Consider the following 12,859-nt stretch of genomic DNA (forward strand, 5'->3'; position numbering starts at 1 on the left):
TAATAGATATGGATATAACCAAGATGTCAAAAATAGACTTCAGAGTAACAATTACAAGGCGAAATCTAGACTTGAGAAAAATATTAACAACAATATAGAATCGCTAAGGGCAAAAATGAAATCGAATCAGGCCAAACTTAAAAATGCTAAGAATGAAATGCAGTCTAAACTGGATAGCCTGACTGCCAGGGTAAACAAGAAGAATGAATTAGTGAGCTAGAGGATAAGATGATAGAAAAGAAGGAAACTGAGACAGGATGGGAAAAACAAGTTAAAGCCTAAGGAATCAAACTGAGAGAGATTAGCGACTCAATGAAACATTCCAATATCAGAATTATTGGGATCCCTGAGGGGGTGGAGAGCGAGTGAGCGAGCGACCGAGAGAGAGAGATCTAGAAGATATATTTGAGCAAACTGCATCTGAGAAGTTCCCTAATCTGGGGAAGGAAATAAGCATTTAAATCCAAGAGGCAGAGAGGACCCAAGATCAATGAGAACAGACCAATGCCCCAGCATACAATAGTACCATTTGCAAATCCTAGATCCAAGGAAACAATCTTGAAAGTGGCAAGGGGGAAGAGATTTCTTATGTACAGAGAGAGGAACATCAGAATAATGTCAGACCTGTCCACAGAGACCTGGCAAGCCAAAAAGGCAAGACATATTCAGGGTACTAAATGAGAAGAACATGCATGCAAGGATACTTTATCCAGCAAGGCTGTCATTCAGAATGGATGGAGAGACAAAGAGCTTCCAAGAACAGCAGAAACTGAAAGAATATATGACCACAAAGCCAGCCCTATAAGAAATATTAAGGGGGGGTTCTATAAAAGGAGAAAAAACCCAACAGTGATATAAAAACAGGAATTTACAGAGGCAATCTAGAGAAAAAAGCTTCACAGGCAACATGACAATAAACTCCTATCTTCCAATAATCACTCTTAACATGAATGGCCTATACGTTCCCATGAAATGGCACAGGGTTGCAGACTGGATAAAAAGACATGACCCATACCTATGCTCTCTACAAGAGACTCATTTTGAACCTAAAGATACATCTAGACTGTAGGTGAAGGGATAGAGAAACATTTTTCATACCAACAGACCTCAAGAGAAAGCTGGGGTAGCAATTCTCCTATCAGAAAAATTAGATTTTAAGCTAAAGACTGTAGTTAGAGATACAGAAGGACACTATATCATTCTTAAAGCGTCGGTCCAACAAGAGGATCTAACAATTGTAAATATTTATGCCCCCAACATGGGAGCAGCCACTACATAAGAGACCTCAACACTCCACTCTCGGCAATAGATCATCTAAGCAGAAAATCAACAAAGAAAGAAGAGCTTTGAATGTCACACTGGACCAGATGGACCTCATAGATATACTACTGGACACTTCACCTTAAAATATCAGAATACTTATTATTCTCAAACGCACATAGAACTCTCTCCAGAATTAACTACGTACTGGGACACAAATCAGGTATCGACCAATACCAAAGATTGAGATTATTCCCTGCATATTCTCAGACCATAATGCTTTGCAACTGGAACTCAATCATAAGAAAAAGTTTGGAAGAAATGTAAATACTTGGAAGCTAAAGATCATCCTGCTTAAGAATGTTTACATCAACCAGGAAATCAAAGAAGAACATAAACAATTTGTGGAAACCAATGAGAATGAAAACACATTGGTACAAAACCTATGGGATACTGCAAAGGTGATCCTAAGAGGGGAATACATAGCCATCCAAGCTTCACTCAAAAAAATAGAAAAGTCCCATATACACAAATTAACTTTACACCTTTAGGAACTGGAAAAAGAACAACAAATAAAGCCTAAGCCATGCACGAGAAGAGAAGTAATTAAGATTAAAGCAAACATCAATGAATCAGAAACCAGAAATATAGTAGAGCAGATCAACGAAACTAGAAGCTGGTTCCTTGAAAGAATTAATAAGACTGATAAACCACTGGCCAGACTTATTCAAAAGAAAAGCGAAAGGACCCAAATTAATAAAACCATGAATGAAAGGGGAGAGATCACAACTAACACCAAGGAAACAGAAACAATTATTAGAAATTATTATCAATCACTATATGCCAATAAATTAAGGAACCTGGAAGAAATGGATGTCTTCCTGGAAACCTATAAACTACCAAGACTGTAATAGGGAGAAAATGACAACCTGAATAGACCCAATAACCAGTAATGATATTGAAGCGGTGATCAAAAAACTCCAAAAAAACAAGAGTCCAGGGCCTGATGGAGTCCCTGGAGGATTCTACCACACATTCAAAGAAGAATAATACCTATTCTCCTGAAGCTCTTTCAAAAAATACAAACAGAAGGAAAACTTCCAAACTCATTCTGTCAGGCCAGCATTACCTTGATCCCAAAACCAGGCGAAGACCCTATTAAAAGGAGAATTACAGAACAATATTCCTGATGAATATAGATGCCAAAATTCTCAACAAGATCCTACCCATTAGGATCCAACAGTACATTAAAAGGATTATCCCTCATAACCAGGTGGGATTTATCCCTGGGATGCAAGGTGGTTCAACGTTTGCAAATCAGTGTGATAGAACACATTAATAAGAAAAGAGATAAGTACCATATAGTCCTCTCAATTGATGTAGAAAAAGTATCTGACAAAATACAGCAAATCCTTTCCTGAATAAGACTCTTCAGAGTGTAGAGACAGAAGGAAGATTCCTCAATTTCATAAAAACCATCTATGAAAAGCCCACAGCGAAAATCATTCTTGATGGAGAAAAGCTGACAGCCTTCCCCTTTAGATCAGGAACGTGATGAGGATGCCCACTCTCGCCACTATTGTTAAACATAGTACCAGAAGTCCTAGCAACAGCAATTAGAAAACAAAAGGAATGAAAGGTATTCAAATTGACAAAGAAGAAATCAAATTCCCTCTCTTTGCAGATGACATGATACTTTATGTGGAAAGCCCAAATTACTAGAACTCATACAGCAATTCAGTAATGTGGCAGGATACAAAATCAATGCACAGAAATCTGTTGCATTTCTATACACCAACAATGAGACAGAAGAGAGAGAATTAGGGAATTAATTCCATTTACAATAGCACCAAAAACCGTAAGATACCTTGGAATAAACCTAACCAAAGAGCTGAAGGATCTATACTTGAGGAACTACAGAACACTCATGAAAGGAATCGAAGACACAAAAAGATGGAAAAACATTCCATACTCATGTACTGGAAGAATAAACATTGTTAAAATGTCTATGCTGCCCAGAGCAATCTGTACTTTCAACGCCATCCTGATCAAAACACCAATGGCATTTTTCCAAGTCCTGGAACAAACAATCCTAAAATTTGTATGGAACCAAAAAAGACCCTGAACCACCAAGGAAATGTTGAAAAAGAAAAAAAAAAAAAAAGTGCTGGGGGCATCATGTTGCCTGACTTCAAGCTATATTACAAAGCTGTGATCACCCAGACAGCATGGTACGGGCACAAAACAGACACAGAGATCAATGGAACAGAACAGAGAGCCCAGATATGGACCCGCAACTCTATGGTCAAATAATCTTCAACAAAGAAGGAGAAAATATCCAACGGAAAAAAAACAGTCTCTTCAATAAATGGTGTTGAGAAAATTGGACAGGTATATACAGAAGAATGAAACTTGACCATTCTCTTATACCATATACAAAGATAAACTCTAAATGGATGAAAGACCTCAACGTGAGGCAGAAATCTCTCAAAATCCTAGAGGAGAACATAAGCAGTCACCTCTTCGACATCAGCCACAGCTACTTATTTCAAGACAGGTCTCCAAAGGCAAGGGAAACAAAAGCGAAAATGAACTTTTGGGACTTCATCGAGATCAAAAGTTTCTGCACAGCAAAGGAAACAGTCAACAAAACAAAGAGGCAACCCACGGAATGGGAGAAGATATTCACAGATAACACTACAGATAAAAGGCTGGTATCCAAGATCTTTAAAGAACTTCTCAAACTCAACCCCCAAAAAACAAATAAGTCAAAAAATGGGCAGAAGACATGAACGGACACTTCTCCAAAGACAAATGAATGGCTAACAAGACACATGAAAAAATGCTCAACGTCATTAGCCATCAGGGAAATTCAAATCAAAACCACATTGAAATACACCTTATACCAGTTAGAATGGCAAAAATTGACAAGGCAAGAAATAACAAATGTTGGAGAGGATGTGGAGAAAGGGAATGCAAGTTGGTGCAGCCACTTGGGAAAACAGTGTGGAGGTTCCTCAAAAAGTTAAAAATAGAGCCATCCTACGACCCAGCAATTGCACTACTGGGAATTTATCCCTAAAGATACAGATGTGGTGCAAAGAAGGGCCACATGTACCCCAATGTTCATAGCAGCAATGATCACAATAGCCAAACTATAGAAGGAACCAAGATGACCTTCAACAGACGAATGGATAAAGAAGATTATTTATACATACATACAATGGAATATTACTCAGCCATCAGAAAAGATGAATACCCACCATTTGCATTGACATGGATGGAACTGGAGGAGATTATGCTAAGTAAAATAAGTCAAACAGAGGAAGACAATTACCATATGGTTTCACTTATTTGTGGAACATAAGGAATAGCATGGAGGACATTAGGAGAAGGAAGGAAAAAATGAAGGGGGGGATATCAGAGGGGTAGGCAAACCATGAGAGACTATGGACTCCGGGAAACAAACTGAGGGTTTTAGAGGGTAGGGGAGCCAGGGGATGGGTTAGCCCAGTGATGGGCATTAAGGAGGGCAAGTATTATAATGAGCACTGGGTATTATACAAAAACAGTAAATGGTATAAGAAAACATGGAACACTGTATCAAAAACTAATGATGTACTGTATGGTGATTGAGACAACATAATTTTTAAAAAAGGAATACTTATTTTGAGACTCATCCTATGTTGTTGCATGAGTTAATAGTTCATTACCTCTTATTTCCAACTAGTAGTCTGTTATACAGATATACCACAGTGTGTTTAGTCATTCACCCACTGATGGGCATTTGAGTTACAAACTGTCCATGGGAGACAGGAGTTGCTTTTTGACCTACCTTTTGCCTTCACAATTATTTATTAGTTAAAATAAAGGGGCACCTGGGTGGCTCAGTGGGTTAAAGTCTCTGCCTTCGGCTCACGTCATGGTCTCAGGGTCCTGGGATCGAGCCCCACATCAGGCTTTCTGCTCAGCGGGGAGCCTGCTTCCTCCTCTCTCTCTGCCTGCCTCTCTGCCTACTTGTGATCTCTGTCTATCAAATAAATAAATAAAATCTTTAAAAAATAAAAAAAAATTTTTTTTAATTTAAAAAAGATCAGCAGCTCAGACTAAACTCCCCTGCAAAGATGTAATAGAAAATAGACTAGCCTTAGACAGTATTAAGAAAAATGTGCCAAGACAGCAATATGACTCAAACATATACACAAGATTTCCAGATAGCCTTTTTTTTTTTTTTTAAGATTTTATTTATTTCTTTGACAGACAGAGGTAACAAGTAGGCAGAAAGGCAGGTGGTGGGGGTGGGGGAGCAGGCTCCCAGCTGAGCAGAGAGCCCGACACGGGGCTGGATCCTAGGACCCTGAGATCTTGACCCAAGCCAAAGACAGAGGCTTAACCCACTGAGCCACCCAGGCACCCCACCAGATAGCCTTTCAACAACTCAAAAGATGCTCCACAGAGAATACCATTTCTTGACCATGAGAACTATCCAGTAGCTGACAACACACATTTTGGGTCAGGCTCTGGGGAACATGTACTCTCCTTTGTTGGCTGGAAATACCTAAAAGTATGCATTTACCCTTCACCTTCACCCAGCAATCCAACTGAAGATATAACTCCGCAAATATGAAACAAATATGTACAGTGTTAATCACTGCAGAATTATTTGTAATGCAAAATGTAGAAACAATACAAATTTCTACTAAGTTTGAGATAGTACGTGCATTTGAATAAAAGAATTTGAAAAGAAATCTGTAAGTCCCTAAAAGTGGTCTACCAAAAAATTTAATAATAATAATAATAAATTCAGAGAGAAAGAAGGAATGGCTGTTGCAGAAAAGTCATTTTACAGAAGAATATCAGCTAATAAATACAGAAGCAATTATGAAATAAAAAAAATCAACATCTTTCAAATCCTAATGGAGTAAGCGATTCAGGTAAGAATCAACAATGGTTACAAAAATCACAATGCCAAACAGGATATTCATGCAGTGCCAAAAAATCACCCTGCACATTACAGTTTACATATTACTAATAAAGGAAGTCAGGTCATTATCTTACTTGGTTAACAGGCTATCTCTGGAATGAGAAGGTACAGAGCACTCAACTTTATACCTTATGCAGTTTTATACATATGTAAAAACTAGCATGCTCTGTTTCTGTAACACTAGGATAGGTCTATTTCATAAACAGAAATATTCTATGTTGGAAAATCTTTAAAAATTTTTAATTAAAAAAATGGAAGGAATCAGAACTTATAAAAGATACAAAAGAAATCAAAATGAAATAGATACAAAAGAAATACAAAATGAATTTTTTGTAAACCAGATTTTTTAACTACTAAACGTGTGGTTTTCAAATAGCTTCCTGGCACACTGTTTTCTCTTTGTTCTATGTGGACGCCCTTTTAGATTATTAAGACTCTACTGAGCCAGGAGGCTAAGTTAGTTCACTGATTGACTTTTTTTTTTTTTAATCTATTTCCAACATAAAAATTTACCAAAATCACAGTAAGAGTCAAACATGTCCAACTCCATTACGGAGTAACAATTTAGCAGTACTGTCTAAAATTGAAGATACATATTCACAGTATTCAAATCTAAATTAATCTAAATTTGTTTCATTTCCACATGTTAACAAAAAAAAATCTTTTCAGACATTGATGACCGGTTTAGTGACATCTGGATTAGGGTCACTGGATAAAATAGAGGACAACCAGTTAAATTTGAATTTCAGAGAAACAACAAAATATTTTAGCATAAATATGCCCCAAGCAATATTTGGGATAGACATAATATAAAACTTTTGGGGCCTCCTGTTTCTATTTTCTTGGTAAATCTGGCAAGTCTCATATGCGTAGGAATGTTTTGCAAGTACATTTTTGAAGTTCAAATAAAGGGCAATGTTAAGTATTGAGATTGAAACTCATTACAGGATTCAGGATTGTGACTTATGAAATTTTCTCCACCCCACTCCCCCCATTCAGAGGACAAAACCCAAAGACATAGGAAAAAAAATATGTATATATATATTAAGTATGCTTACACAAATCCTGGAAATCCGTTTCTAGTAAGGATAATAATATTGACAATAGATCCTCCGTGCTCTTTCATCCAGCAGTTGTAAACTGCAGGAAACAGCCAATGACGATCATATGAAATAGCGTCCTGACTCTCTTCTTACTCACTGTCCCACCATCTTGCTTGCTATTTAAAAATTTTTAATTTCACGGTACCTGGGTGGTTCAGTGGGTTAAGCCTCTGCCTTTGGCTCAGCCCTGCAGCAGGTTCTCTGCTCAGCAGGGAACCTACTACCCTCTCTCTCTCTGCCTGCCTCTCTGCCTACTTGTGATCTCTCTCCCTGCCAAATAAATAAATAAAATCTTAAAATTTTTTTAAATTTACAATTCCTTTTTCTTAAAAGCCTGACTGAATATAATTTATATATCATGAAACTCATCTACTTTATGTGTAAAACTTAATGATTTTTAATAAATATACAGTCATGCAACCACCATGACAATCCAGTTTTAGAACATTCCATCACCCCCAAAAACATTGCTTTGTGCCCATCTCCAGCCAAGCCACCCCACGCAAACCCTCATCTACTTTCCATTTATACAAATTTGTCTTTTCTGGACATTTCACATAAATGAAATCACACCATAGGTGGTCTTTTGTGTCTGGCTTCTTTTACTTAGAATAATATCTGTAAGGTTCATCCACAGGGTAACGTGTATCAATAGTTAATTTTTATTGCTGAATCGTATTCCAGTGAATAGACAGGCCATATTTCATTTGTCTACTCACCAGAGGATGAACATTTGAATTGTTTCCATTGGTGCATCATGAAGAATACAAACTGTTGGGTGGACATATGTTTTTATTTCTCTTGGGTAGATGCTTGGGAATGGAACTGCTGGGTCATATGGCAACTGTATGTTTAACTTTTTAAGTAACTGCCAAACAATTTTCTGGTGTCTCCACTATTTTTTTTTTAAGATTTTTATTTATTTATTTGAACAGAGAGAGAGAGAGATCACAAGTAGGCAGAGAGGCAGGCAGAGAGAGAGGGGAAGGCAGGCTCCCCGCTGAGCAGAGAGCCCGACGCGGGGCTTGATCCCAGGACCCTGAGACCATGACCCGAGCTGAAGGCAGAGGCTTAAGCCATTGAGCCACCCAGGCGCCCCTGGTGTCTCCACTATTTTACATTTCTACCAGATATGTATGAGGGTTCCAGTTTCTCCATGCTATTATGCCTAATTTTTTTTTATTATAACCATTCTAGTGGGTATGAAGTGATATTTCACTGAGGTTTTGATCTGATGTCCTGAATGACTAATGGTGCTGACAATCTTCTGATGTACTTATTAGCCATTCATTTATTTTCTTTGATAAAATATCTATTCAAATATTTTGCTCATTTTTTAATTAGTTTGTTTTCTTAATACTGAATTATAAGAGCTCTTTCTTTGTTCTGGATATAAGTCCTTTATCAGGTATGTGATTTCCCTCAGTCTGGCTTATCTTTTCATTTTCTTAATGTTGTCTTTTGAAGTGCAAACATATTTAAGTTTGATTAAGTCAGGTTTATCAATTTTTTTTACTTTATACATGGTATTCTAGATGGTGTATCTCAGGACTCTGCCTAAGTCAAGGTCATAAAGATTTTGCACTTTGTTTCCACAAGTTACACAATTTTACCAACTGCATTTAGGTCTATGGTCCATTTTGTACTTTTGGTTAACTTTTACTTATGGTATAAGGGAAGGGTCTTCTTGCATGTGGATATCCAACTGTCCAGGACCATCTGCTGAAAAGACGATCATTTCCCCATAGAAATGCCTAGGCCCCCTTGGCAAAAATCGTAAATATAAGGGATTGATCACAACTATAAGGGTTTATTTCTAAACTTTCAAATTTGTCCTAAATATCTATTCTTTTGTCCTTATGCCAGTACCACGTTATCTTGAAATCAAGAAGTATAAGTCCTCCAACTTTCCTGGTCTACAAAACTGTTTTGGCTACTCTGAGTCCTTTGCACTTCCACATGTATTTTAGGATCTGCTTGTCATTTTCTGCAAAAGTAATAGGGACTGCGTTGAACCTACATACCAATTCGGGAAGAACTACAACCTTAACCGTATCAAGTCTTCCAATTCATAAATACTGAATGTTTTTCCATTTATTCTGATCCTTCATTTCTGTCAGCAATGTTTTGTCATTTTTAGATACAAGTCTTATCCTTCTTTTGTTAATTCTTTAAGTATTTTCTTTTCAATTTTGGTGTTTTTTTTTAGGGGGGAGAGAGTGGGAGTGGGGTTGGGGGCTAAAGTGGAGGGAGAAGAGAGAATCTTAAGCAGGTTCTACAACCGGCAAAGAACCCTACATAGGACTCAATCTTGTGAGAGCTCATGACCTGAGCTGAAATCAAGAGTCAGATCCTCAACTGACGAAGCCGCCAGGTGTCCCTCATTCTTTAAGTATTTTATCCTTTTTTGAAGCCCCATTTGATATTTAGCCATCAACTCTATTCATACAAATCAAGACAACGTCAGATGTGTACCCTCAAGACTCACTTCAATAGGAATCTAATTTTTAGAATGAAAGGCCAGAGAACAAGGAAAGACCCATTCCTATTAAGAGCTTAGACAAAAATAAGAATGGTTTCCCATCATTACTTAAAGCTCTCCAGTCGAGTTCTTCCCAATTCATACTAGATGACAGAAAAAGGAGGTAAAGCCCCCAGAAAAGAAGACATAAAATATAGTATTTTTGGACTCTAAGACAGTTCTTTCATATTATTTTGAAATTGTTGAAACTGGGATATGTTTTACAGTTGGTGGCTTCTTAGGATACAAATAACGCTGTTTCTACTTTCTTAGTAGTGTATAAAATGATGGTGCATTTCACCCAAGATACATGGACTGTATCTTTCACTCAATGAAATACATTATTTATTTTTAGACAACATGATTGTGTAGCTAAACACCTAAAAGACTAATTTCAAACATTGTTAGATAAACTACAAACTGCTAGATAAAGCTACAAGATGAACTTGAAAAAGTAGTTCTTATAAACCACCAATAATCCAGCTGAAAATAACTGGGAAAGGAGCCCATTCAAAAAGCAGGCGTTGGAGTGCCCAGGTGGCTCAGTCAGTTAAGCATCTGCTTTCAGCTCAGGTCACAATCCCAGGATCCTGGGATCAAGCTCTGCATCAGGCGCCCTGCTCATCGGGGAGTCTGCTTCTCCCTCTCCTTCTGTCCCTCCCTCTGCTCGTGCTCTTTCTGTCGCTCTCAGATAAATAAATAAAAAATTTTTAAAGATCTTAAAAAAGAAAAATCCTTAGGAGTCATCCAAAATATCTAGGTATAACCTTAGTCAAAAATATGAGAGGGGCTCCTGGGTGGCCCAGTCAGTTAAGCATCTGACTTTTGATTTTGGTTCAGGTCTTGATCTAAGGGTCATGAGTTCAAGGCCTGTGCTGGGCTCCATGCCCAGCATGGAACTTACTTAAAAAAGATTTACATGACGAAAACCACAGACCTTTGCCAGAAATTATAAAATAAGAATCCATTAATAGAAAGATGCGCCATGGGGCAGAGATAATATTTCAACATACTGTTAAATTATTGACAGGTTGAACACCATTCCAGTCAAATTCCCCTCCAGGAGTTTTGAGGAAAAAACGTGAATATAAAACTCATCTGAGGGACGCCTGGGTGGCTCAGTTGGTTAAGTGGCTGCCTTCGGCTCAGGTCATGATCCCAGCGTCCTGGGATCGAGTCCCACATCAGGCTCCTTGCTCAGCGGGGAGCCTGCTTCTCCCTCTGCCTCTGCCTACCACTCTGTCTGCCTGTGCTCATGCTCTCTCTCTCTCTCTCTCTCTCTCTAACAAATAAATAAATAAAATCTTTAAAAAAAAAAACTCATCTGAAAGAATAAAAGGGGGGCGCCTGGGTGGCTCAGTCAGTTAAGCGTCTCCCTTCAACTCAGGTTATGATCCCAGGGTCCTTGGAATAAGCTCCGCATCAGGTTCCCTGCTCAGTGGGGAGCCTACTTCTCCCTCTGCTTGTGCTCCCCCTGCTTGTGCTCTCTTGCTCTCTGTCAAAAAAATAAAATCTTAAAAAAAAAAGATAATAAATATAAATAAAATAAAAATAAAAGATAATAAAATAATAAATATAATAAAATAAATATAAATATATTTTATATATCTATATAAATATATAAAAATATAAAAAATAAATATAAATAAAATAAAAAAAAGATAATAAAATCTTTTTTTAAAAAAAAAGCTCCCGGGGCGCCTGGGTGGCTCAGTGGGTTAAAGCCTCTGCCTTCGGCTCAGGTCATGATCCCAGAGTCCTGGGATCGAGCCCCGCATCGGGCTCTCTGCTCAGCAGGGACCTGCTTCCTCCTCTCTCTCTGCCTGCCTCTCTGCCTACTTGTGATCTCCGTCTGTCAAATAAATAAATAAAATCTTTAAAAAAAAAAAAAAAGCTCCCTCTGCTTGTGCTCTCTTGCTCTCTGTCAAAAAAATAAAATCTGGGGGGAGGAGTCAAGATGGCGGAGAAGTAGCAGGCTGAGACTACTTCAGGTAGCAGGAGATCAGCTATATAGCTTATCTAAAGATTGCAAACACCTACAAATCCAACGGGAGATCGAAGAGAAGAAGAACAGCAACTCTAGAAACAGAAAATCAACCACTTTCTGAAAGGTAGGACGGGCGGAGAAGTGAATCCAAAGCGACGGGAAGATAGACCGCGGTGGGAGGGGCCGGCTCCCGGCAAGCGGCAGAGCAACGGAGCACAAAATCGGGACTTTTAAAAGTCTGTTCCGCTGAGGGACATCGCTCCAGAGGCTTAACCGGGGTGAAGCCCACGCAGGGTCAGCGTGGCCTCAGGTCCCACAGGGTCACAGAAGGATCGGGGGTGTCTGAGTGTCGCAGAGCTTACAGGTATTAGAACGGGGAAGCCGGCTACAGAGACAGAGCCGAGGAGTGAGCTCTAAGCTCGGGGTTACCTTGAACCGGTCACAGGCTCGGTCAGCTCGGAGCGCGGCCGGAGGCAGGGTGACGGGAGTAAATCGGCGCTGTTCTCTGAGGGCGCACTGAGGAGTGGGGCCCCGGGCTCTCGGCTCCTCCGGGCGGGAGACCGGGAGGCCGCCATCTTCATTCCCGCCCTCCGGAACTCTACGGAAAGCGCTCAGGGAACAAAAGCTCCCGAAAGCAAACCCGAGCGGATTACTCAGCCAGGCCCCTGGCAAGGGCTGTGCAACTCCGCCTGGGGCAAAGACACTTGAGAATCACTACAACAGGCCCCTCCCCCAGAAGATCAACAAGAAACCCAGCCAGGACCAAGTTCACCTACCAAGGAGTGCAGTTTCAATACCAAGGAGAGCAGGGGAATTCCAGAGGAGGTGAAAGCAAAGCACGGAACTCATGGCTTTCTCCCCACGATTCTTTAGCCTTATAGTTAATTTAATTTTTTTTTTCTTTTTCAATTTATTTTTCTTCTTCTGCTAAATTTTTTTAACTTTTACCCTTTTCTTTTTTAACGTTTTTTAACTAGTTTATCTAATATATATATATATTTTTT

General features: G+C 39.0%; 1 protein-coding gene across 1 annotated transcript in view; it reads right to left on the reverse strand.

Annotated features, from left to right (window-relative positions):
• Positions 1-12,859, reverse strand: part of LOC111144091 (peroxisomal trans-2-enoyl-CoA reductase) — a 40,952-nt gene that overhangs the window by 18,245 nt on the left and 9,848 nt on the right. Inside the window, 1 exon segment of the mRNA XM_022498206.1 lies at positions 7,303-7,384. Within this exon segment, the coding sequence (XP_022353914.1) occupies positions 7,303-7,384 (82 nt within the window).

Source organism: Enhydra lutris, unplaced genomic scaffold (assembly GCF_002288905.1).
Source record: "Enhydra lutris kenyoni isolate GAN:26980312 unplaced genomic scaffold, ASM228890v2 scaffoldscaffold1, whole genome shotgun sequence".
In the NCBI taxonomy this organism is placed as follows: Eukaryota; Metazoa; Chordata; class Mammalia; order Carnivora; family Mustelidae; genus Enhydra; species Enhydra lutris.